Source organism: Microtus oregoni, unplaced genomic scaffold (genome assembly GCF_018167655.1).
Source record: "Microtus oregoni isolate MIOR12 unplaced genomic scaffold, Mior012 000011F_ref0000422, whole genome shotgun sequence".
NCBI lineage: Eukaryota > Metazoa > Chordata > Mammalia > Rodentia > Cricetidae > Microtus > Microtus oregoni.
In genome coordinates, this window is record NW_024543070.1 from 40,492,157 (window position 1) to 40,519,068 (window position 26,912).

Below are 26,912 nucleotides of genomic sequence, written 5' to 3' on the forward strand. Positions count from 1 at the left end.
GAGGACCCAGGTTTGATCCCGAGCAGCACCCACATGGCAGCTCACAACTGTCTCTAACTCCAGTCTAAGAGAAACTGACACCCTCCTCTGGCCTCTGGGGCGCTGCATACATGTCATGCATGGACATACATACAGGCAAAACACCTGCACACAAAATAGAAAAAAAAAAATCAACAGAACCAGGGCTTTCTTCTATACCTAGATTGTTTATACTTCTTTTCTTTTGTCTCACATAGGACCGTCGGTAACTAAAGCTAAAAGACAGACCACTCAAGATCGATACAAAGGGACAGAGCGAGAACGGCTCCTCAATTTTTAGCCTTGTAGCGGGCTTTGGTGACTTCGTCTATGGATAGGTCAAGTCTACTGCAGGACAGCCACACTGTCCAGGCCGTGCTGGGTGCTGGTTGTTCCCAGGCGATGGGCTGTGTCACAGCTGTGGCAGGTGCAGCCCACCCACCATTTAAACTCAGGAGCTCATGTAGTATGGAATCTGAAGGTGACAGTCGTCAGCCCTACAGCAAAGAAACCTTGTCTCGGGCAAGAGGAAGGACAGTGGATGCGACCCAATCACACTTCTGACAAGCCAGTCCATGTGCTGTCTCCTCTTTTCAGGAGTCAGCCACCACACACATTGTATAGCTTATTTTTAGCAACATTTGAGAATGTTGTAGGTACTTTATTACAACATTTTGTAGTTTAAAGAGCTTTATTAATGCAATAAATTAACTTTGTACATTTTTATATTAAAAACTGTCAAGGGACTTCAGAATGTTGTAGGCCTCATTAGAGCTTGTTCTCCAAAAACCTGCTTGAAAAAGGCGACGTGCTCTTCACAGTGTTCTCCTGTAGGGAGAATGGCTTCAGTCACCAGCCAGCGGTGTGTGGCGTGGAAGGAAATGCAGACAAAAAGCTCCTGGCTTATATACTGATATACTGGGTTTTAACTTATTTTTCTTTAATAAAATACCTCATCCTCCTAAATTTTGAGATCACTAATCTTTTTGCAGAGCTCCTACCTTCAACCCCAGCCAGCTGCCCTGTGTTAAACTACTGGGCGGCTGTGACCTGTCACTCATGCTATCTGCACTACACACACGCACACACACACACACATGTATATATATATAGTAACTCAAGCTTGTTCTCCCTCACGTCTTACTTTATCACCATTTTCGTCTTAAGGGATACTCCAAGATCATATATACAGTATGTCTGAGATGCCTGAATGCCTCAGCCCTGAACAATCCTCTGCTGAGAGCATCAGCATTCTGAATCTACTCAATAGAGACCCCAGTCTAAGGGTGAGGTGGGCTGCTGGGAATGTTCCTAAGTTCCCACCCAGAAGTTGCTCCTGTTGTTTGTGGTCACCCCGGGCCTCTCCCACCTGGTGTGAAGTTAGGGTTCCCTCGCAGACGCTGGTTCCGCTGCTCAAAGAAGCGGAATATGGTGTAGAAGAGCATGACGTCATCAGTCTGCTTGGCGGCATCTAAGAATTTGCGCGCAGAAATGTTGTCATGGCCACCAATGCCTCGGATGAACCTTAGCGCAGCTAACACCTGGTGTTTGGATAAAAGAACTTCCACTATCTCATCGTTTGCTGTTGACAGTCTCTGAAAGTGAGGAAGATGGAGGTCAGGGCAGCCACAGGAAGGGATGCTGGTGACATCTAAAGCTGTGGCAGAACAGTTACCTTCAGCATGTCCAGTGACAGCTGGTGGGCGGGAGGATAAAAGCTTTCGAGGGACAGCAGCAGGCAGGCCTGAAAGACAGGGTTCCAACCACCTTCAGTTGAAAGGCCACCACTGGGAGGCTGTAGTGACTACCAAAGAGAAAAACCAGCGGTACAGACCAAAGGCTTGGAGTCGCTGAGCACGTGGTACTGCAGGAACTGGTGGAGCATGTAAAAGAGGTTGTGCTGGACAAGGGTCTTGATGACAAGTTCGTGTAAGTAATGCTAGGAACACAAGAAAGGTAAAAGACATTACCAAGTCGCTCACCATGGCTGGCTGAGGCTGCAACAGTTTGAACTCCCTCCCAGGCCATAGTTTAGCTGTAACAGTGTTCTCCACCAACACCAAAGTTTCCATCCCCACAAAAACAAATGCCATGTTAAAAACCACCCAAAATTCTGCACACGAAAAAGCTATCTCTTCTTAGACTGGCGGAGTCCTGACCTGATTCCCCTAATGTAGGATAGCAAATACCCTTCTGAAGGTACCTGCACTGGGATCTGGAACTGGTTCAGAGAACGAATATATTCCATCAGCACAGCTATCACAAACTTGTGCGGCATCTCCTACGGAGGAAGGGGTCTTCTCAGTTGTAAAAGAAGCTGCAGGCAGCCCACTGATCTGCAGTAAAGTGGTCCAGTGTTCTACTCTGCTGGAGTTGCATTAGCCCTTGTGAACCGTCCACACTGGAAAGCCCCAGGCCCTCTCCTGTGGCTGCCCCACAAAAGCCAGGAACCCAACACACCTTGTTCTCCACGAACGGCGACAGCACGTGTGTGTACACATCGGACTGGTCCACCACCGCCTGGGTCCGCACCGGCCTTCTGAGAGGCGGGTTGCTCCGGCTCTGCCCTGCTTCTACTGCCTGAAGTGAGACAAGCTATGCCCTTAGTCACCGTCCACAGAAACAGTCCCATTACAGTCAACCTGAGGCTGAATCCTTACCCAAACGAACATGAGCAAGACCTGGGACAGACCAGACACAACTCTGCAAAGCAGAGCTAGTCCTGGCAAACACTCCAGGGTTCGTGCGTGATCAGATTAAATAACCAAGCCACAATCACACATTTTCTAACCTCTGGAGACTTGGAACCAACCTGACTTTCTTTGTTCCTCTTGGCCACTGCACCATCGTTTACGAAGCTCTACCAGACAGTAAAGGAATGGCTCTTGCACTCGGTCTATGTTGGGATTTTTGATTCCTTTTTGTAGTGTTTGAAATGGATCCAGGGCCTCACCAATCTCAACATTTCCAGCACCGTCTAGGTCACAGTCACAGCCCAGTGTGATGGGGATTCAGTGGTGACCGAGCAGAGCTGCTCCTGCTGTGTGTCCCTAGTGAGCATGCTCAACTTCAGTGCAGATGGCTTGTTCTTCATACCTCATCACAGTGTGGAGGCCCAAAACCACTGACCGCAGCCCAGGACACAACCAAACAGGGCTGACACAGGACAGGGACAGAGTGTCCTCTGTGGGTAATCACACCCTTAAACTAATGTCTCCTATTGTCTCAAATGTTCTTGTTTCAGAAACCAGAAGTACACAGTGCTGTACAGCCACACGAATTCCCCCAACCTTTCACTGAACGTGTGATGTCTACTAACTGAAACACACAGTGCTAGGAACTTAACCGACGCCTCTGATACTGATGGCAGCAGTATTCTAGGATATCCTTTTTTGCTAATCTTAGGATAAACCTTCTTGTGGTCCTGCCAATGAATGCAGAGATGTGGCTGCTCAAGACACTGAAGACAGCTGACTGTCAAATACTCATCCCTTTTTGAGGCTCAGAACATCACAAAAGAGGAAACAGGATATAAAAGCCAGAAGACAGGGAAAGGGCTGCAAACTGCTATCTATAGAGCTTGACACAGCTATTGCCAGCATCCCACAACAGCTGCATTGCACTGCACTGGACCTATCAGCAGTCAATCACGGATGTGGGAGAGGCTCACAAGGCCCTAACCCTCCCTGCTGAACTACTGGCTACTGGTGGACTCTGGGGGAGGGACAGTCATGGCCTTCAGGTGTGACCCAACAGTGATCCAGGCTCCAATGGACATTTTCAAACCTCTACTCACAGTCCTCGTTAAAATCTGGTCACGAAACAAACCCATCAAAATGGGGGAAGACACTGGACACTCCTCACACCTCTCCCACACTTCCCTCTAGATAACCTTGTATTTGTAAATACTCGCTAAAGTGAAGGGAAGAAGGTAGCCAACAGTAAAAACCACATCTCTAATTTACCAAGTACAGGCTCTGGCCAAAGCCAAGGGTGATTTTCTTTCTACAAAATAGAAGAACACCAAGAACATAAACACAGGTGAGCTCAAACAGGTTTGAAAAAGCAGAAGAGTGAGGTATTGATCGAAGCCTCAAGCTAGGAGCATGCAGGGACTCGGCCTGTGACTGGCACCCTGTGCTGCCAACACCAAGCCTCTGACATTACATTACATAACCTACACTGTGTGGCAGGACTCCTTCACAATTTAACTTACCGTGGTGTAGCTCTGCTCAGCATCCAAGTACTTTTTATACTCATGGTTGAGTTTATCAAAAACAGTGGCTATCACGGGCAGCGTGGCTCTGTCTGACTCGGCCAGCACTAGAAGGGACAACACATACGTCAGACCCAGTGTAATGAGAATCCCGGTATGGCGGTGACAAGGACTCGCAAAGGTGACCAATGCAAACCCTGTCTTCAAGGACCTTCAAAGAAGCAAGCAAGGCAAGTGTCACTAGAGGGCACTGGGTGTGTAGTCAGATCTCGTCTGAAGCCACCTGCCTACAAATCATTTGTGCGTTTCCCAGTATTTCTGAAGGGTTAAGTAATCCATCCTTCAAATACACAGCCCTAAGTGCAAAAGATGAAAGATGGGGGTAGGGGCACCTGGCGAGATGGCTCAGCAGGCAATAAGCACCCGCCCACCACCAGGCCTGACGGCCTGAGTTCAATCTCAGATCCCAATGCTAGGAGAGCAGACTCCCGTTAAGTGATTCTCTGACATCCAACTGTGTACCATGGCACGTGCCCATACACATATACACACAGGTATAACTATTTTTTTTAAAGGTGGTGGTAGGCTGGGCAGTGATGGTACACATCTTCAGTCCCAGCACTCAGGAGGCAGATAGGGGAGAGGATGGTGGTGAGAGCACAGACCTTGTGGGAAGGACCAGTCCACTTACTCTGTGAACAGACAGATAGGATGACCATCTTGCACTCCTTCCGCTGGAGAAGAAAGTCCATCAACCTCCCTTTATCTGGCAAGAGATTGACTATGGGCTGAAGTTTCACCTGGAGGTTCCAGAGGTAACCTACGGGTTGAGAGGCAGCAAGCTCAGCAACACAGTGCAAGCCAGAGCCAGAGCCAACAAAGAGCACCCCAGACCTCTTCAAACACACAGTTAGTATCCCTGTCTTCCTAACCAACACTCAGGACACTCAGGAAGGTGGCAGATTGGAGGAACTGACAGTCATGCTCTGAGCAAACTGCATTTAGAGTCACACCAGTGTTATCTCCATGGAGACAAGGACAGCACTCCACTCCCTACAACGTGCCCATCCTGGGCCATCACTGTAGATGGCGTACTTAGTTCCTTCTCTGTACTGACTCATAGATACAGAGGTGAGGCCCAAACAATAGTGAGATTGCTATCCACTCACTAGCCTAGGCATGTACTAACAGGCGAGCTGGTTTCTCAGAGTTCCTTGGGAGAAAGGTATGTCACATCAAAAATAATTGGAGGGACCAATTTCTCAGCTTCCAAGATCTGGCACTGTTGTCAATGTATGGAAGAGAAGTGAATTCGTTACTCCCCCCAGAGGATGAGGCTGGAAAATTCCCAAAGTGACTAAAGATTAACTCAGCGTTCTCAAATGCAAAGCCACAGGAAGAGATAAGAGGCTGAAGGAGGGCTCACCAGCAAGACGAAATAAGGGGTGAAGACAAACAGAAGTCCATGGGGAGGTGGAGTTAGGGATGAAAACGCGGACCACTCATGATGTGGGAAGGTCATTTGTCAATCTGTTGTTTCATTGGTTAATCAATAAAGAAAACTGCTTGGCCTGATAGGTCGGAAAATTAGGTAGGTGGAGTAGACAGAACAGAATGCTGGGAAGAAGGAAGTTAGGCAGACGCCATGCCGCTCATCTCCAGGGCAGACGCGATGAAACTCCAGCCCAAGATGGACGTACACTAGAATCCTTTCTGGTAAGCTACCACCTCGTGGTGCTACACAGATTATTAGAAATGGGTTAGTCAAGATGTGAGAATTAGCCAAGAAGAGGCTGAAACTAATGGGCCAGGCAGTGTTTAAATGAATACAGTTTGTGTGTTGTTATTTTGGGTGTCAAGCTAGCCATGCGGGAGCCGGGCGGGACGAAAAGCAGGCCTGCCCGTAGCTCCTTCTACACACTCACCAAGGCAGTTTTCTGAAATGGCCACAGGAATGTAAGGGGGACTGGCCATTCTCAGTCACCTTACTTGTAAGAATCACACATGCTCATGGAAAAAAGAATGAACCTACAGATGTGAGTCTAAGGTGAGATGCAATCCTATTCTCAAGACTGAAGGGAGGGGTCATTTAGAAGATTCACACCGGAAGCGGCAATGGCGGTGATGAATCTAAAGTCAGCACACACTTTGCTATGCAGACCTACCTTGGCTTGCACTGATAATGATGTCTGGTTGAAAGACGATCCATGATGAAGAATCTATACGTTAAAGGAAATTCCAAGTCGAAGAAAATTGAAGGCAAGCCCTGTTTCACTTAGCACTTGCCCAGCCCCCACACTGGAGGCCACAAAAGGCCTGCGTCCCCAGGAGCAGCTCCCAGTGCAGTGGGTGGGGACACAGTCCCTTTGTGCACAGCGACACCACCTTTGTGAGGATACAGAGTTTACAGGGAACTGGAGACTGGCTGGTCACAGCAGCAGGACCTACAAATTGAGAATACAAGTGTGACCAGCAGCCAGGAAAAAATACTTCGTACTGCCTTGAGCAGACATTACTAACTGTAGTTAGGTGGGGAGGAGGAAGAGACTGTCCTGTCTCACTAATGATACACCTGGGAAGAAGGACAGTGTCTGTTACAGACATGAAAATGTCCCCAGAAACAGGAAGTGTGTCAAAGATTTCCTCACCGTGGTTGATTTTAAAGTTTATTTTTTAAATGTTTTATGGGTTGAGTGTTTTACCCAGGTGTATATGTTTGTAGCTCATACATGTCTGGTGCCTGACGAGGCCAGAAGAGGACGCTGGATCCCCGAAGCTGGAGTTACAGACAGCTGTCTACCACATTTGTTTGACTGCTAATCACCTGGGGTCTCTGCAGCACCACACGGGTGCTGGGAAACACACCCAGTTCCTCTGCAAGTGCAGCAAGTGTTCCTAACCACTGAGTCGTGCGCGTCCCCAGCCCCAGGTTTGTTCTAACTGGAGATGACACATCACCATTTACAGGTGTACATTAAAACTCTAAGACATTGACCTGGGGCTAGACAGATGGCTCAGTGGTTAAGGGCTTTGCCTGCTCTTCCAAGGTCCTGAGTTCAATTCCCAGCAACCACATGTGCTCACAATCATCTGTAATGAGATTTGGTGCCCTCTTCTGGCCTTCAGGAGGGATACACGCAAGCAGAACACTGAATACATAATAAATAATAAGTCTTTAAAAAAAGAAAGAAAGAAAGAAAGAAAGAAAGAGACACCTGGGATACCCAGGTTCACTGATGATGCAAAGGAAGATGGCTGTGGTTTAGTCAAGTGGACAGTGAGCCCCACTACACTGCACTGGCAGGTCTAGGCGCAAGAGAACTCAGCTAAGAAGTCCTCCCGTCCTCACACGACAGGGACCCATCCCAGTCACCCTGGGGAAATGAGGAGGGCTCCCAGTTCTGTGCCAATTACCCAGATAGACTCAAAAGACGGCATTACTGAGCTGCCTCAGTAAGGCGGTCTCTCTACACACCACCACCCAGATGAAGGCTGTGCACAGGCAGATAAGCTTCAGGAAAGCACTTGCACGCCAGGCAGAAGAGGAAAACTCCAGTGCCCATGCCGTGCCTCAATGCAGAGCCTGGGCATTTCAGCCTTCGAGACCTCAGGTGATTAGCAGTCAAATAAAAGCCACCTGTTCAGCAAGACAAAACCAACATCTCTCTCAAAATCAGTTCCAATGTCGGTACCGGCTGGGCTCATGGTACAGCAGGAAACACACCAAGAAAGGCCACCACTCACGCATGCGCTCTTGACCTCTTACTGTCAGTCGTCTCCCAGACTAATCTGACCCCCTTCAGTTAGCAGGTTTATCAAGCAATTAGCCTCCTTTATCGATCCTCTACTACTAGATCAGAGCCGAGGGTTTTCCCCAGTCAATCATTTGCCATCATCTCCTCCTTATTGGTCATGTTATTATCTAGGGGAGCCAGATGCCAGAGCGCACACAGGAGGGCGTTCAGGCCGTCAGACACCTGGCACTCACAGCACGATGGGCCAGCTGAATGTTTGATGGCCTGCCACCTAGAGTGTGGCTCTCGCGGTCCCCACAAAGCACATAAGGGTGTCACAGGCTGAGCAACTGTCACAGGTCAGTTCACACGTGCCTCCTGTGAAACACCAGGGACTGGGGATTTGATCAGCTAACTCTCTACAGTCTCCATTAGAACTAAGAAACCCTGTTATTAGTGGGTTCTCTCAGCTCCTAACCTGCTACTCTCTTGACTTCCTCCCCATCTCAGAAGGAGGAATGATCTAGAATACACTCAGGAACCACACCTGTGGGCACTGGCCAGAATCACACCTGTAAGCTGTCACTGTGTCAGGTTTGGCCGGGTGGCTGAGTGGGGAAGCGCGTTTGCTGCTCTGACAAAGGACCTGGGTTTGGTTCCCAGCACCCACGTGGTAGTAGGCAACTGTAACTCCAGTGTCAGGGGATCCAGCATCCTCATCAGGCACCAGACATGGCTGTGCTACACACTCAATCCATAAAATATTTTAAAAAATAAACCTTAAAATCAACCACAGTGAGGGATCTTTACACACTTCTTCCTGGGGACATTTTCATGGGCTGCTGGAAATCCAACACCCTCTTCTGACTTCTGGCAGCACCCATACACACATGCTCATACATATATGCAGATTCACACAGACGGACATAAATCAAAATAAAAGACAAATCTTAACTACAACCCAGAATGTTAGAAACAAAGGGGTATGTGACCCCATTAAAATAACAGCCACAATCAGCTGAATTTAATTCCAGGATTACAAAGCCAGGGGAAACAGAAAAATGTTAAGGATTTACCAACATTAAAAGGGTACACACAGCAGTCAGGTGTGATGGTGCACACCTTTAATCCCAGTACTAAGAGGCAGAGGCAGGCAGATCTCTGTGGGTTTGAGCCCAGCCTGGTCTACAAGAGTGAGTTCCGGGATAGCCATGGCTACACAAAAAAACCTTGCCTCAAAAAAAAAAAAAAGAAGGAAGAAAGGCCTGGCAGTGGTGGCGCACGCCTTTAATCCCAGCACTCGGGAGGCAGAGGCAGGCGGATCTCTGTGAGTTCGAGACCAGCCTGGTCTAAAAGAGCTAGTTCCAGGACAGGCTCCAAAGCTACAGAGAAACCCTGTCTCGAAAAACCAAAAAAAAAAAAAAAAAAAGGAAGAAAAAAAAAGAGAGGGAGAGAGAGGAAGGCTTTGGTTTTGCCTTCTGGTAATCTCAACTCTCTATTGTGAGACCCAAGGAAGGAAAAGTATTTTCTCCAAAGGAAAAATCATTTAATGTATAAATTGCTTCTCGAGAAACAATGACAGCTTAGAGAAGCAGCAGCAGTGTTTGGTTTTTATAAAATAGAACAAACTGGCTGGAGACGTAGCTCAGTGGTAGAGCATCTGCCCAGCGAGGGTAAGGTCCTGAGTTCAATCCCTAGTGGCTGGAGAGGTAGCTCAGTGGTAGAGCATCTGCCTGGTGAGAATAAGGTCCTGAGTTAACCCTCTGGGAGTCCATTTTCCTTCTCCCATTCTGAATATGACCCCTGACGATTCCAGCAAGAATATTGCCCAAGGGAAAAGACAGCACTGCTAGCCCACGGAATTCTCTTACCTGCCACAGGGATCTGGTAAGGTTGGATTGACCGGGCTGGAAGTACAGGGTGGTGGAAAGTCACACTGCCATCGAACTCTCCCCGCAACTTGATGTCAAATATCACTGATGTCTACAGGGTAGGGAGAAATGCATCGCATGTCGCCAGTGTGGAAGCCTGGAGCCTCCGCTCGCACCAGCCCAGCGCTCCACACAGAGGGACCTCATCCTCACATGTCCCTTTCCACCCTTATCACTTCCACAATACTCCTGCACCCACGGCCTGCTTCAATGTAAGGTTGTAGAGAGATACAGGCAGGTCGTTTTCACTTGGACTGGAAATAGCTTCAGACACAGAGATAGAGCAGCGTGACCCCCAGGCCTGCGTGCTGCCAGGTGTTCAGTTAGACATTTGGAGAAGACCTGTTGCAGACTGATGGGCCTACATCGTCAAATCCTGTTACCCACACTCACCACATGAAAAAGGCCACAGATTCATGACACTGGGGATCTGAAGCAGAGTCCCAGCCCGGCTGGCTCAGTCGAGTAAGAGCTCCGAAGATCAAATCAAAAATTTTCTCAACGTTTCTAACTTCTTTGGTTCTTTCTGAGACAGGGATTCTTGCAGCCCCTTAAGCTCGCTATTGTGCTAAAGTACTAGGGAATAGGTGTGCACGATGACAGCTGGTTTTTATCTGGGGAGGGAACACACTGGGCAAGCGCTCGACCAAGCGAGTTGTGTCCCCAAACTGAAATGATTTTTGACAAACTGTCAGGGAATCGCTGTTTAGCTCCTTTGCACTTAAGTACTCTTCCCACCCATGTCTGGGTTTGCCAGTTCTCACAAAGCCTATTGAGAGTCCTGGCATAAGCCAGTGGTGGTGGTGGTGGTGGTGGCGGCAGTGTCAGTGCACAGGGGGACCTCTGACTTCGAGATCAGCCTGGTCTACAGAGTGAGTTCCAGGACAGTCGGGGCTACACAGGGAAACCCTGTCTCAAAAACAAGTGCCAAAGCAGACAGCAGCACAGCTTGGGGCACAAGTCCTACCTCTGTGTCCTGGTGGTGGACCACTACCAGGTTGTCCACGACATTTAGAGCAAACTTTCCCGTCCTATTTAACTTCAGAATGTGCATCTTCTTACATGCGCCCTCTCTGAAAGACAACACCGAGATTGTGGCAAGAGGTCAGCAAGCCTCAGTTCCGTTTTAAAATCAAAGAGGGGCGAGAACGTGCGGCAGCAGACATACCGTGGGAGGTGATACAGCACCACCTCCGCTCCCGTACTGTTGGAGGTCCGCGAATGGTGCCGCAGGAAGAGGACGTAGAGCTGTCCGTATCTAAGCAAAGACAGAGGTGCATGAGGCATAACTGGCCATTTAAAAGTCCCTCCTCCCCCGAGCTGGGTATGTAGCTGGGTTAACAGAGTAAGGCTTGCCTAGCTGCACAAAACTCTGAGTTTGAACCCTAACATGACATAAACTGGGTTTGGTGGCTTAGCTCCTAATTTTGACACTCAGGAGGATCAGGAGTTCAAGGTCACCTTGACTACTGTACAAGTTCCAGCACAGCCTGGGCTGTATAAGCCCATCTTAAAGGGGTAATAAAATTTCTCCACATACAATTTGATTACGGTCTTCTGAAAGAAAGCCATGAAGGCAAGCACTGAGTCCAGCCAGGGAAGAGAAGCAGGCCAGCAGTCATGACAAGCAACGCCATTTCACTCCCAGCTCTGTGTTCTCTTCCGGAGTAGCAGGACACAGCCCCTAACAGACAGGACACTCACTCTCCACAGTAGACGTGAGCACTTCTCTCCCAGCAATGAATTCAGTGCCCCGGTGACATGAAAAGACACAAAAGGGACAGAACAGGTCCCGGCCATTGCAGCCAGACTGCACTCACTTCTCTGCCCTCAGAAGGAAAGGGAGCAGTATAGTCTACTAAAATAATGGTAATTTTTAAAAAGCTAAGGTGGGAAACACAGAGCCAAACTAGAAGTGATTTGGAATTTGTTTTTGGACCTGGGGATAATCTCAGAATCTTGAGCAGCCAGTGTTAGTTACTAAGTCACATCCTCAGCCCCTGGAGCAAACCCTGAAGCAGAGATGCAGGGCAGAAAATGTTTCTTTGTACTGATTTCATTTTGGCTTAAGGTTTAGAGTATGAAACGTAAAATTTGAGATACCTGTATTTCCAAGCGATTATATAATTCCCTACATAAATAATTCCACTCCTTCTTTGTTAGAGTTTTAAAAATTAGGTATTTTGATGGCCTGGCAGTGGTGGCACTCTCTGTGAGTTCAAAGTCAACCTGCTCTACAAAGTAAGTTCCAGGACAGCCAGGGCTATGCAGAGAAACCCTGTCTTGAAAAACCAAAAAGAAAAAAAGGAAAAAACACACACACACACACAGACACGCATATATAAATGTGTGTGTGTGTATATATATGTATATGAACATTTATATATTAGCTTAAAAATCCTTCCTACGCTTCAATTAACAATTTTTTAAAATTCTATGGCAAACCTATTTAATTGTTTAAATGTTTCATTGAAACTGTTTCAATGTTCTCATTGTGTCAGACAAGACAGGTTAAAAAAAATCATGCTGAGATCACAAACGAATACAATCAAAAGAAAATGATACAACTGGAAAGATGGTTCAGCAGTTAAGAGCAATTGGACCCAGGTTCAATTCCCGGCACCCAAGGGCAGCGAACAACCTTCTCTAACTCCACTTCCAGGGAACTTGATGCACACATATGGTGCATACGCATACATACAGATAAAGCGTACACATAAAAATAAATCTTTTTAAAAAGTGTCAAAAGACCTTAGGTTTTTCTGTCCTGGAACTAACTCTTGTAGACCAGGCTGGCCTCGGACTCACAGAGATCCGCCTGCCTCTGCTCCCAAGTGTTGGGATTAAAGGCGTGCGCCACCACCGCCTGGCTCTTGTTATCTGTTTTAAGGATTCTTTTCCTGTGAGCTCCTAACACGCCCTCGTTACTTGGGTCACTAGTGGCAATTACAAAAGGAACCCTCGGAAGACAGACATACATGGTCGCCATTGCGATGTCTCGTTCTGAAAGGCTAAGTTTAGTTGACTTCGGTGCAGCTGGTAATTCAATCTCAAACTTGGGAAGCTTCGACATGGTGCCAGCCTGTTTGGGGAAAGTTTAGGAAAGTTTACACACTCCTTCCATGTTTTAGCTGCTCTACGTTAAATCAATGAAGGCACACACTGTCTCCTAATTCCTCTTCAGAGAACCAACCATTCTTGAACTGCCAGACAGGGAAGTGTGCCTCTGGTGGTCATGCTGAGGATGGGGTTCCTTTCAGGGGCTTGACTCATCACTGCTTTAGAGCTGGGTTAGGGAGGGGCCTGGGGCTCACTCTCACCCTAAAATAAAAAGGCTGCAGAACATTCTCAAGGACTGTGGTGGACAGCAGGATCACAGCGCTCTCGGGACAGTACATGTACCAGTTCACATTGAGGTTGTGGCTCTTCAGGAGTTTGAGACTTCGTTTCTCAGGCAGCACCTGGGACCAAGGTCAAGAAACAAAACATTAAGAGACTGCCCACTGAGGGCTCGGGATGGACTAGCAAGCATGTGGCTCCAGTTCAAGCCCAACACCACCAAACACCAAAACAAGTAAGTCCAGTCAACGATTACACAGGTAACAGCCATTCCTAGTAATGAAAATAAATAGATAAAGCACCATGTGCCTAGTGCTTTTCAAGGCTCTTTACTACACCCTGAGAAACAGACAACATAAGAGATGAGAAATTCGGGCTGACAGAGGCTGGGAGTGGTGGAACAGCAATTATAACCAGGGCTGGGCCTCCACACGCTCTGGCACCATGCACCGAAGAGCTTTCATTAAGCAGTCAAAGTGAAGCAATGCATGGATCCCAGGCATTGAGTCAGCCACCTTCCCATGAGCCACCAGGCTCCATCCGTACCCCACCTGGCACTGGGTCCCAGGCAGACCCCTTTGAAACCTCACTGTTACAAAGACTGCTCGCAAGTGCAGCACTTTAGAGTCCAGGCACATCTAACTGTTTGTTCCATATTCTGACACAGTCAAAACACTGCGCAGACTCAAGATAGCAACTCTCACCCAGTAACATGCCAAAGGCCTGTGAGGAAAATCAATATCATAGAGCATGAACCTTGTCAGTCAAGCCTCACAAAATAAGAGTGTAAAGGGTCAGAGAACAGGCACCTGCTGCCTGATCTAAATCTGATCCAGAACCCACGAAAAGGTGGCAGGAAATAAATTCCAGAATTGCCCTCCAACCCCCACACATGTGCACTGAGACATGACAGTACATACTAAAAACCAGAAGGAGCATTGCTAGAGTTCTATTTCTTTTTTGCTATTATGTGTGTGTATGTCAACATGGGTATGTCACACTGTGTACATGAAGGTCAGAAGACAACTTTGGGAGACAGTTTGCTCCTTACACTAGGGCTCCAGAGATCGGAGTCAGATCGTCAGGCCTGTGTGGCAAGTGCTGACCCACCTCATCAGACTGAACCTGTGTTAGAACCCGAAGACCTACAATGAACACTTTCTCACTAGAGACAGCAGATTGTTTTCAGAGTTATTTTATGTGTAACAAACGTCTCGCCTACATGCATCTATTTGGACTAGGTACGTGTTTGGTGCCCATGAGAGTCAGAAGAGGCGTTTTAATATGCTGGCACTGGAGTTACAGGTGGTTGTGACCCACTATGTTCCTGAAAAAGCAACACATGCTCTTGACCACTGAGCGCAGATAGATTTTTAAAGATGATTGTAGGGGGCTGGATGGTGGTGGTGCACACCTTTGATCCTATCACTGGGGAGCAGAGGCAATCAGATCTCTGTGAGTTTGAGGCCAGCCTGGTCTATACAGTGAGTTCCAGTATAGCCATGGCTATACAGTGAAACCCTGTCTCAAAAGAAAAAAGAGAGAGAGAGAGAGAGAGATGACTGCAGGGAGCCCCTCTGTCAGCCTGTGTCCAGAATATCCAGGCTTCTCCATTCATGGATTTAAACTTTACAGTCCTTGTCAGAGGCTGCGGGAATATAAAGCAGGTGACAGCTAGTGTTCAGACATCAACCCGTCAGAGGAATGAATCTCTGATGGAGGAGAATCCTGTTCAGCCAAGGCCTGCAGGACCACTGACTCTGGAAACTCCTGAGTCTGCTCCTGTCTATAATTTCACATGTGCAATAACAGCTATGGTGTCTCCCCAGTATCTGCATTGCAGTGTGTAATCTCAGGTGATGTGTATAAGAACATGCTACAGGCTGGGGCAGAAGCCTTTCCAAGGACCAGGCCCTACGTGTGAGCTCTAGCAGCTGTGAGGAGGGGTGTTCCACATTATTAACCATCAGAGAAATAGAAGTCAAATCCTCAGTGAGAGTGTCTCATGTCCATTAAAACAGACATTAGCAAAGCAAAAAATAGACTGTTAGGGCACGGTGACAACTCTAATACAGCAACTGAGACAGGACAATTGTCAGGCGTTCCCAGTCAGCTTGCCTAGCATGCATTGATCCTCAGAACCAAGGATGTGGAAAACTAGAGCCCTGTGCACTTCTGCAGGGGTTACAGCATGGTGATGGGAAAGCCCAGCAGTTGGCCAAAAAGTCAGCAATCCCACTCTGACTACATGCATCTAAAACATCAAAACCAAATTGTGAAATGTATCTGCACACCCATGATTCAGAAAAGCAAAAAGATGTAGTTAAATACCCATCATGAGATAAGTGGACAAAAAAAAACACAGTCCAGTGACTGCATCCCAGTCTTAAGATGGAAATCCTGCCACAAGCGACAACATGAGGGAACCCTGACAGCAATGCAAACTAAAATAAGCCAGGAACAAACTGACACTGTATTAACCACTATTACATGAATAACAACACAGTCAACAAGTGCAGTGATAGTGGCTGTAGGCTGGGGGAAGGAGAAAGGAAGCTGTCTCTGTGTGAAGAGCTTCAGTTCTGGGGATGCTTCATAAGGTAACTGATGATGTTTAACGCTACTCAAATATACACTTTCTCCGAAGCCAAAGAAAGCTGACATGGTCCCAGGAAGGGAAACATAAATGGTCACAACCCAAGGGCTGAGAACCCTGTCCTAGTAGGCAGTGAGACTCTTTCTCTCTCCAAGATGGGAACTGTCTATAAACCAATGAATCCAGGCCCAGCAACATAGCACAAAAGAGATTCCCACACTGCTACTGAAAGTTCAAACTTCTATAACAATGTCATGGTATCTGTTCGCATCTATGTAATTCCAAGTACTGCTTTATCTATGAAGATGTAAGCAAACTCACCGAACTTTCTAACTATAACTATAAAACACTAAACTTGAACTAGACATCCTGGAACAGGAAATGCAAGACAAAAGCAGATCACCCACAGAGCAGAACTGTTCTCAGAACAAAATGTGGAAACAACAGCAAAAGATACAGCTACGCAAGAAAAAACTAGGCTGCAGAAATTTATATGCAAGAGTCCCCTGATGTGGGATTCCCCTCTGTATGCTGTGAATACCATTGGTTAATAATGAAACTGTCTTGGGCCTAAGCAGGGCAGAATAGAGGTAGGTGAAAAAAACTAAGCTGAATGCTGGGAGAAAGAAGGACAGAGTCTGGAGAAGCCATGAAGCCGCTGCCAGAAACAGACGTGCTGAAACTTTGCTGGCGCACCAAAACCTTGTGGTGATGCACAGATTAATGAAGATGGGTTAAATTAAGATGTAAGAGTTAGCCAATAAGAAGCTAGAGTTAACGGGCCAGGCAGTGGTTTAAATAATATAGTTTCTGTGTGATTATTTCGGGGCTGAGCAGCTGAGAACCAACAAGTGATCTCCCTTTCAATAAACTGGCACCCTACATGGCTAACTAAATATGCATAAAACCTGAAAAAGCTTAAAAAGGAATCATAGACACAAAAGAACACAGTTAAGTATGGTTTGGTAGTGGCATTTTCTTGGGTGGGCTCTGATTGCTAGAAGCAAGCAGAGGCATGCTTCCTTTAAGAGAGGTTTTCCTGATTCAGTGGTAGCAGAAAAAAAATCCACGCTGTTTTGAAATGGCTGTGGCTTCCTGGGCCGTGCTGACCGTAAGAAGTCTGACAAGGTCCAGCTACGGAGCATTTAAATGGGTTTTGTGAGCAGAGTGCTACAACAGCTTAATGGCTCTCAGAGGCAAGGAACAGCTCTGCAGTGCTGGACTGGGCGGGGCAAGCAGGCAGTGCCTTATTTCCCCTAGCAATGCTGCAGCTTAGGTTCTTAAGAAGTGCTTAGCATTTTAAGAAGCCATCCTGGTCAGAAAATAATTACAGATACACAAGAGGACAGATTCATACAGCTATAGACCTCTAAAGGGGTCACAGTGTTGGATAAATGTACGTAGGCTTGTGAGAGAGAAGAAAAGAGTATATATACAGAGTTAAAAATAAAATAAAGTCTGAAGGTTAGCCTGGTCTACAGAATAATTTACAAGATAGACAGGGCTACATGGAAAAACCCTGTCTCAGGGAGAAGAAAAACTGCAATCTGTACACTATTTGTGATGGACCTAAATACCTGACTGCCAGTCTAATATGTGTTTACAGATAAAAATTATACTACAATACTTGGGAGGCTGAGGAAGAAGGATCTCAAAGTCAAGAATAGCCTAAGCTTTATAGTGTTTCTATCTTAAAAGAAAAGTCTTTAGATATAATAAAATATTAAAAAGTGATAGAATAAAAACAAATAAAGATGGACTAAAAACAGAGAGTATGGATTATGTATATTATTGTGTTTTCTTTGAATTTTTTGACTGCAGAGGGACATTTGATTCTGGGGATCGCTAAGCTAAACCAGCATAAATATTTTAAAGGTATCTTGATTTCAGAATTGGGGTCTAAGGATATGTTGCTTTGGAAAAGAGGTTCTTCTTTTGTTCCCACAGAGATTGAGAACCTGTGGATTCATTCCAGGCTAATGTGGTTTGATGGACCAACACCTCCCAAAAGGTCACTGTGAACACCCCCAAAAATTATTTCACCCAACAAAAAGCAGGAAGCGGTTTGGAGAAGAACTACATCCATATTCCCAAATAATGTTTATAAATGTTTGTTTACATTTAAGGGGGAATATGCTATAGAGATTTGCTTTGGTATGAATCTTGGTTTATTGATACAAATTTAAGATCAATTTTGCTATATGTATATTTCTACTCTTGATTAAGGTACTGTGTCCAGCTCATTTAAAAATAAAATGTATAATTAAAAAATATAGGTTAATAGACAGTCATCTAGAATAGCCAATTTTGTAATCATGTTAGTTAGATTTTTCTAAATGAACCAGGCAGTGGTGGCACACACCTTTAACCCCATCACTCGTGAGGCAGAGACAAGTGGATCCCTGTGAGTTCGAGGCCAGGCTGGTGTAAAAGAGCTAGTTCCAGGACAGGCTTGATAGCTACAGCAAAATCCTATCTCGAAAAAGCAAAAAAACAAAACAAAACAAAATCCAAAAAGACAAAAAGGTTTTCTAGATGTACAGAGATGTATTTCAGATGGATATGCAGTCTTTAAACCTTTCAAAGACTACAGAATATGGCATTTAAAATGTTTTAATAACTTAGGACTTTTAATGAAAATGAGACACATCTGCTCCTGGCAGCACCAATTACTTCAAGAGGAAGATGGGGATCGAAGAGGCTCCTTATGGAGTATGCTAGCCATTTGCACAAGAAACTGCTCTTGCCTGGACTGCTTGATGAACTGGACATGCAGGACCCACAGAGAAATGACTGCTGAACTTGCCTAAAGACGAGACAATCCTTCGGGGTTCCTGCTTCATAAAAGAACAAAAAGAGTCTGCTAGACATTCTGCAGGACACAGAAGAAAGTGACTGACAAGCTGCCAATATAGGTTGAACTGTCTTTGAAATTTCCTGTTTTGTGGAAAAGTCTGCTGGATACTCTGGGCCTTTAGGCCAAAGATGGATGCCCCAAAAGTACAGAACAAGTTTGGGTGACTGTCCAGGCAGTGAGATGTCTGTCAATTCTAGAGTTTTGAAAGTTGCTTACAATGCACTTCCTGTTTACTTAGGTAATATTATATCCTTCTGGAGTCTTTGATGAAGTTGATGAATTTATAGTTATAGTTACAGTTTTCTTTAGTTATAATAAAAGATAAAGTAGATATAAATATTGTAACTGTAATTATTGCTTGATACCTGTTTTGTTATATGTAATTTTACTATGTTAAAGTTAAAACCTTCCTTTTTATTTAAACAGAAAAAAAAAAGTGATGTGGGATTCCCCTCTGTATGCTGTGAATACCATTGGTTAATAAAGAAGCTCTCTTGGGCCTGTGCAGGGAATAGAGGTAGGTGGGGAAAACTAAGCTGAATGCTGAGAGAAAGAAAGGCAGAGTCAGGAGAAGCCACAGGGCCACTGCGGGGGCCACTGCCGGAGACAGACATGCTGAAACTTGCTGGTAGGCCATGACCTTATGGTGATACACAGATTACTAGAAATGGGTTAAATTAAGATGTAAGAGTTAGCCAATAAGAAGCTAGAGCTAATGGGCCAAGCAGTGATTTAAATAATACAGTTTCTGTGTAATTATTTCAGGGCTGAGCAGCAGGGAACCAGCAAGTGGCCTCCCTTCCAACAGTCCCCTTTTGTAAAAGATAATAATAATAACAATGTGTAGAGAAGCGTGAAGACGTGCGCAAACTGTTGACAGTCATTTTTAGGGACCATGAACTTTTACTTCCTGTGAACCCCGGTACACAACACCAGGCTGCTGAACTGCCCTTTGCCTTGCTTTCTCTAGAAAACCAAACAACCCACACAAACCTGGTAAAATTCAATGCCTTGATCTGTTATGAAGACTATTTCTGTAGAACTGGTCCAGCAGAATCCTAGTATGTTGGCATTCTTGGTCTGGAAGAATTGCAGAAACAATGTTTTTAGCTTTGGTTGCACATGCCTATAATCCCGGCTCCTGGGAGGCTGAGGCAGGAGAACCAGGAATTCAAGGAAATCCTTGGCTGTGTTTCAGGTGGGAGGCCAGGCTGAGCTATATGAGACACTACCCCCCCCAAAAAATAAACAAATAAAAATTAACAAAAGGGGCTAGGAGATGCCTCAGTGGGTAAGAGCACCTGCTGCACAACTCGAGGGCTGGGGTTCAAATCCCCAGCACTCACACAAATCACCAGGAATGGCCATAACCCTAGCACTGGGGTGGGAGGGAACAGAGACAGTGTATCTCTGGGCTTGCTGGCCACCAGCCAGATTCAGAAAGAGATCTGCCCTAAGGGCCTAAAATGCGGAGCACAAGGCAGGGTTAAGCGATTTATTAAAACAAAAAAAAAAAAATCAAAACTCGGGTAAAAACCTGACTGATCAGAGAAACAGTGGAAAAGCGATCAGTGACCTCCTCTCTCTCCTTGATCCAAAAGGACCCACAAATCTTTGAAAGCAAAGGGGCCCTTAGATCTCTCTAAGGCCCTCCCTATTACTTCCTGTGTCCCTCTATATGTCCTGGGTCCTCCAAAACCTCTATGGCTAATTCTGATCAATTAGTAGCTAGCTCCACCCTCTGATTCAAGATAAACTTTATTGGCAGTCTCAGGAGCACAAACAAAATATCCTACGACACAGGACACTCTACAACTCTCACTGACCTGTGAGAGCATGAATACCTACACACATTATATGGTTATACCACACACAAATAAAATTTATATTGTGGTGTTTTAAAGACTTAAAGTTTCTAATTTGTAATAAGAAAGGCTGTGCAACTCTTCGGAAGGGCTCGGCTACCACTATCTCTTATTAATGAGTTTCTCAGAATGGCTACTCAGTAACAACCCTCCCCCCCCCCAAAAAAAAAAAGATCTCACTATGACAACAGAAGCTGGCCTTGATCTATGAATTGATCTATGAAGCTGGGCCACCTGGAACTCAGCATGCTGTGATTCAAATGCTCTTTTAAACACAGCTTTCCAGATCTTTGTCCTAACCCAAGACTCTGCATCTTAATTCCTTCTACTGTGCCGACCAGAGGAGAAAGCCTGAGTTTTATAAAAAGATAATACCCAAAATCCAACTTATGCCTTTCAAAGTGTTGACATTCTCCCAGTCATTACAATGTACAAGGGCCTGAAGTTATGCAGTGAGCACAGGCTAAGATGGGTCCCAGCAGCCTGAGACCAGGGCTGGGTTGCCCAACAGCAGATGGGCACAGCAGGGCTCAGACAAGGAGCTGTTTCATACTGACAGGGCCTGAAGGGCTGGGAGGAGCCTGGCTAAGTGGTGGAGGCTCCTCTCGTCGATATGATCCCTCTTGAGTGCCACTTACCAAGAACAATAAGATGCCAAATAAAACTCCCATCCACTGGCAGCTCAGGTCAGTCTCCCAGCTGCCCCAGGAGCTCCTGTGGGCTCATTTACTGAACCGCACTAATCTATCCGAGAGACCAGGATCTATATCCACAGACAGTGCAAGGACGTGGGAGGAAAGAACACTGCAGAGAACATCACTAGAAGGCAGTGGTGGCTCCCAGGCCTGAGACACAGAAGGCGGCAAGCGCAGTGAGGAAGCCCCAGACAGCACTGAGAGGAACCTCTTCGCTCATGCACTCCTCCACTTTACGGCTAACGAGCCAGAATTTCAAAACAAGGGAAAATGTCCAACATCATAGCTGAACCCATAGCCCCACAGCCAACCTCTGCAGCTCATCACCAACCTAGACGGGATTCCCAGCTTGTGCCTCCACCACCCAACCAACAACCAACAACAGAAGCTGCAGTGAGGAATGAGGCCCCGCCCCTGCCCCACCCCCCTTGTACCTTGCACTCCTGTGTGTATTCCAGCTGAGAGTTATCGGGAATAAAATTACAAAAGTCCTGAAAGACAGAAAAAAAAAAAAACAAAGAGAAAATTTCAGACGGAATAGCCTACCGTGCGATAAAATGGACAAATGTGTTTGTTTTGATACAAGGTCTCGCTATATAGTCCTGGCTGTCCTGGAATTCTTCACAGAGATCTGCCTGCCTCTGCCTTCTGAGCCATGGGAGGAATTTAACGATGTGAGCCACTATGCTGGATAAACAGATTTTTTGTTGTTTTGGTTTTTCAAGACCGGGTTTCTCTGTATAGCTTTGGAACCTGTCTTGGAATTCCCTCTGTAAACCAGGTTAGCCTCAAACTCACAGACTCACAGAGATCTGCCTACCTCTGCCTCACAAGTGCTGGGATTAAAGGTGTGCCACCACCGCCCAGCTCTGACAAACAGATTTTTAAAATGATTAGAAAATAGCTCATGTCAGGCGGGAAAGCTCCTTTAATCCCAGGACTAGGGAGGCAGGGGCAGGTGGATCTCTGTGAGTTTAAGGCCAGTCTGGTCTACAGAGTGAGTTCCAGGACAACCAGGGCTACAAAGCAAAACCCTATCTCAAAACAAATAGATAAATAAATAAATAAAACAAACTACACAAACACCCACAGACAAAAGACAGAGAGACCAATTATGGTTAACTGTCACCAGCATCAGGTTACCAGTTGTGGGGGTTTGAAAGAAAACGGCCCCCCAGAGGAAGTGGCACTATTAGGAGGTGTGGCTTTGTTGAAGTAGGTGTGACCTTGCTGGAGGAAGTGTGTCACTGTGGAGTGGGCTTTGAGATCTCCTTTGTTAAAGCTACACTCAATGGGACACAGTTGCTTCTGCTGCCTAGATTAAGGTGTAGAACTCTCAGCTCCTTCTCCAGCACATCTGCCTGTGTGCCACCCACCATGACGACGATGAACCTCTGCAGCTGTAAGCTGCCCAATGATATGTTTTCCTTTAAGAGCTGCCGTGGTCACGGTGTCACTGCACAGCTACAGAAACCCTAAGACATCAGTCAGCTGAAGAGTCCATCCAAATGCTCAGTTGGAACTCATGAAGAGACTTTTAAAATTCATTCCTCAAGTAAAGTACGGCAGCTTATTCCTAGGATCTCAGCACTCAAGAAGCTGAGGCTGGAGGACTGCACTAAGCTCAATACCAACTTGGGCTATGTAGTAAGTTCCAGGCTAACCCAGGTCATAAAAGGAGGAGTTGTTGGAGAGAAACAAAGAGGGAAGAGAAAGGATGAGAGGGAGAAGAGGGAGGAGATGGCAAAGGAAAGAGGGAGTGAAGGAAAGGAAGAAGGGAGGGAGAGAGGAGAAAGAGAAGAAATAAACTTCTCAAGTGGGTGACATCAGGGAAATGTACTGACTTTCCTCGGGCTTCCTGCAAATACAATACTAAAGCACAGCAAGCACAGCCTGCTTCTCCTCCCAAAGCTTCTCCAGACGACAGCAGTGAACTGAATGGACAACACTGGTTAGCTGGTGAGTGGGTGCTGAGAGCAGACGCAGGCCTCCTTTGTGCTAGGCAGAAGTACCACGTATCCCATCCCACGATGGGCAATGGCGACGATTTCTAAGAGATGAAGTGCCAGCAAGCCGTTCCAACTATGTTTATCTACCTATTCCTACCCAATCCAGCAGCAGACAAGAGAAACACCAGCAGACGAAGTGACTTGAATGAGATTAATTCACCAAGTAGTCAAAAATATACCTCACATAATCCATGTTACCAGTTAGCAAGCAACACAAATATGCAGGACAACCCAAATTACTTTTTTAAAAAAATAAAGGCTGGAGAGGTGGCTCAATTGTTAAGAGCACTCACTGGCTGCTCCATTCCCAGCACCTACATGGCAGCTACCAACCCCCTATAGCTCCAGGTCCAGGGGATCCTATGCCCTCTTCTGAACTCCTCAGGCACTGCACACACATGCTGCACAGACAGATAAAACATCCATACACATAAAAATAATAAATCACAGTAGAAAAGGGACACATGGAAAGAGAGGGACCAGAAGAGGAGACAGGAGAAGGTAATGGGGGCAGAACATGAGCATGGGACACAGTACACAAGTGTGACAATGTCGCGATAGACAGTGTCTTATCTTATGAATACACACTGTTTTAAAGTCAGACTGATGCTAAGCTCATTCATCCAGTCAACTGCAAACGCTCTCAACAGCTTCGCATCACTGGATCCCTCGGGGTGAGGAAAGCACTAGAACTCAGCAGCCCTGCCTCTGTTCTTGCTGGTGTGTGCGCCGCCTTACCACTGCCTTGGAGGTCCTCTGGACAGCCAGGATCTTGTTTTCTAAAGAAAACTTAATGCACTTCACTTCTCCTCTGTCGTCCATTCTGAAACAAGAAAGAACATGTTAGAGGGAACGTACCCTGAATCCTAGCTCTTGCTTCTGTGACAAAAAGCCACGTGACTCTGCGGGAAGCCTAATGCTAGAATTGCAACTCTGAAGCTGTGGACACAATCTACTGACATCAACAACTTGCTAGAGAAGTGGACAGAGGACACAGCCAAGTGGTTGGAGTCACACACATCGCCTGAGAACTGCTGGATACCTGAGGACTACAGATGCACTCAGGGTTAGAGGGATGGCTTCCGGGTGTGTAAATATCTCAGTATACAGTAACTGTGCAACACACTGTGAGTCAATTACAACTCAATAAAGCTGTTTTTTTTCCTAAAAAAAAAAGTATTTGGGCTCCGTTGACTCACAGAGACCTAAGTGTGATCTCCAGAGTGTGAATCCATGTAAAAAATCGATACTGTGGCACTGTAATTCCAGTGCTGGGGACACAAAGACCTGCAGGCCCCTAAGGGTCACTTATGCTAATATGCCAAGGAGACCTTGTCTAAAACACAAGGAGTTAAGAAAAGATGCACACACATACACACGCACACACACACGCACACACAAGTTCAATGTTGCATCCTACCAACACTTTGAGCTCCTGGGAACCTCGAGATGTCACCTATGGCAGGCCGGCCCCTCTCAGTTTCCATGTGTCACTGGTGCACCTCACCCCGTAACTTACTGAGCCTGTGTCTGCACCTCAGAGCCCCGTGGCTTTGGGCAACACACAGCCAAACTAACACTCTCTCTCTCAGAGTTATTGCTGTCTCTGCTCTCGACAGGGAAATACACTATTTTCAAATACTGGATACCCACACCACAGCTGACCCGACAGATTTTCACCATTAAGGAAAAGCCCTAATCCCCATAAGAATGCATAATATAATGTCAAGGCAGTCTCTGCCAGTGAGTACACCTTCCTCATGTACCCTTCCCTACAGATACCCTAACCTAGAGTCCCCAAAACACTATGCCTTTGCTCATGGTGTTATTTAGGTCTAATATCCAACCAGAAATCACTCCCTTCATATTTTAAGCCTTGCTCAACTCCGTCTCAAGGTCAAAACTGCATCCCTCGAGTCCTCCCACATTCTGAACAGAGCCCAGCACAGAGCTACTCGCATCAAACACACTGGCTGAATCTCTTCTCTCCTGCACTAAGTTTGAGTTCCAGAGAGGGGCAGGCTAATTCAGTTGTCACTTGTGCGCCACCGCTGGTGTGCGCCACCGCTGGTGTGCGCCACCGCTGGTGTGTGCCACCGCCACCGAATGAGGACCAACAACTGTCCTCTGCTTCAAACAGTTGACTCATGGTAAAAGCGAGGGATTTTTTTTGAAACAGGGTCTTGCTATGCCACTCAGACTGGCCAATAACCTGCAAGCTACCTCTCTAGCTTCCCAGAAGGCTGGGGTCACAGGCCTGCTCCACAAGTGAACTGAGACCCTACGCAATACTTTCTCTCTGCTGCTGCAATCAGAAGAATTCAGATCACTCAAACCTAGGCACTTGTGAAGGTGACAGGGGCCACTGTTACCAATCTCACTCACTCATGTAAAGTGGGCCAGCGGGTCTGTGGCTTTAACCTCAGGGGGAGTCCCCAGGTCCGGCACAGCAGAAATGAGTGCATGAATACTGGACCTTCAAGCACCAGGAAGTAGGTGTCCTGGGAAATTCTGATTCCCAGGTTACTGACAGTCAAACTGTACCCGCAGGCGCCTACTGCTTTCTCCTACACACAGGATTCCATCCCAGGCTGCTCAGATGAGGCCAAAGAAAACGATTCAACTTTCTTAATCAGAAAAGCCCCAGTGTTTACACGTGGATATTATTCTGAAAAGGGCAAATTACCTAAAAGAGATGGGATTCCTATCATTTGGGCCTTTAACGACCACTCCGGTAGCTCCACCCGATCGAACAGCAAAAACCTGAGGAAGAAGGGGCAACGTTAATGGTCAGGGCTTTGTAAAGACCTAGATCAACCTTCCAAGGATCAAGTCTACCGTACCACACCCTTGATTCGTCTAAACAAACTAACCTGGCAAATTCCTACGTAGGTGCTCAGACAAATTTAGTAAAGAAGAGAGCAAACAGAGCACCGTGCACAAGCAGGCCAGACCCTAAGGTTGACCATCTGAAAGCCAACTCGCACTCCAGCACCGCCCGTGCAATTGCACACCCGTCTCTGCTCCCGCACAAAACACCGGGCACTCAGCGCTAAGTCCTTGTGCGCACGGCAAGTACGGCGCCGGGAAGCGTCCCGGCGCGGGGCCTCGCTGCGGGCGCCGCTCACCTGCTTGTTGGCCTCGTCGAAGAACACGCAGTTGACCGGGTTCGCCTTCTCGAACTGTACGGGCCGCTCGCACAGCTCCAGGTAGTAGTCCTCGCCGCCCATGGCTGGGACCCGCGGGAAACCCGCAGCCCCCAGACGTCCTAGGTCTCCGCCGTCGCTCAGGCCGCTGCCCTAGGCCCCGCCCCGCCTCACGTGACTCGCGGCCTTCGCCGCTTCACTGGACCCAGGAAGGTCCCACCATCATAGCCACGCCCCTCTGGGTGGGGGCCTCGAGTCACGTGACCCGGAAGCCTGCTGGCTGCCGGGAGACTGCCAGTCAATGGTGAGTTGTCGCCTTTACGCAAGGTTTCTTCGCCTGTCAGTTTAGTCGGAGGGATGAGGCAGGAGGCTGGCTGTAATCGTGCAGCAGAGGAGACCTACGAGCAGAGGCTGATTTCTGTGCTCCCCTCAGGACCTAACTCGCCCCAGGCGACCACTCAGGGAGATCTGTGCCCAGCCCCGAGGACTGATTTTTTGAACAACCG

The 26,912-nt window shown here is 46.9% G+C and overlaps 2 protein-coding genes across 5 annotated transcripts in view; one reads left to right on the forward strand and one right to left on the reverse strand.

Moving 5' to 3' along the window:
- The window catches only part of Npc1 (NPC intracellular cholesterol transporter 1), a 47,490-nt gene extending 46,506 nt beyond the window's left edge, over positions 1 to 984 (forward strand). For both annotated transcript variants that reach the window (XM_041659871.1, XM_041659872.1), the window contains one exon: positions 237 to 984. In XM_041659871.1, coding sequence (XP_041515805.1) covers positions 237 to 319 — 83 coding nt within the window. In that variant the 3' untranslated portion in view covers positions 320 to 984. The remainder of the gene's footprint in view (positions 1 to 236) is intronic.
- On the reverse strand, positions 691 to 26,570 carry Rmc1 (regulator of MON1-CCZ1). Of its 3 annotated transcripts, XM_041659873.1 has the most exons (20): positions 26,389 to 26,570; positions 25,947 to 26,023; positions 23,999 to 24,083; positions 21,686 to 21,742; positions 19,685 to 19,771; positions 13,220 to 13,360; positions 12,878 to 12,981; positions 11,068 to 11,157; positions 10,867 to 10,972; positions 9,840 to 9,951; positions 6,634 to 6,678; positions 6,400 to 6,453; positions 4,926 to 5,054; positions 4,235 to 4,341; positions 2,479 to 2,598; positions 2,222 to 2,299; positions 1,853 to 1,957; positions 1,694 to 1,762; positions 1,388 to 1,613; positions 691 to 846 (listed from the first exon to the last, which is right to left on the reverse strand). In XM_041659873.1, exons 1-20 carry the CDS (start codon positions 26,488 to 26,490, stop codon positions 767 to 769), a joined length of 1,974 nt encoding a protein of 657 aa, XP_041515807.1. In that variant the 5' UTR covers positions 26,491 to 26,570; the 3' UTR covers positions 691 to 766. The 3 variants fall into 3 exon arrangements, with proteins under 3 accessions (XP_041515807.1, XP_041515808.1, XP_041515809.1); XM_041659874.1 differs by lacking the exon at positions 25,947 to 26,023 and having other exon boundaries at positions 26,389 to 26,519; XM_041659875.1 differs by lacking the exon at positions 691 to 846 and having other exon boundaries at positions 1,446 to 1,613; positions 2,222 to 2,354.
- Between the last annotated feature and the right edge of the window lie 342 nt (positions 26,571 to 26,912).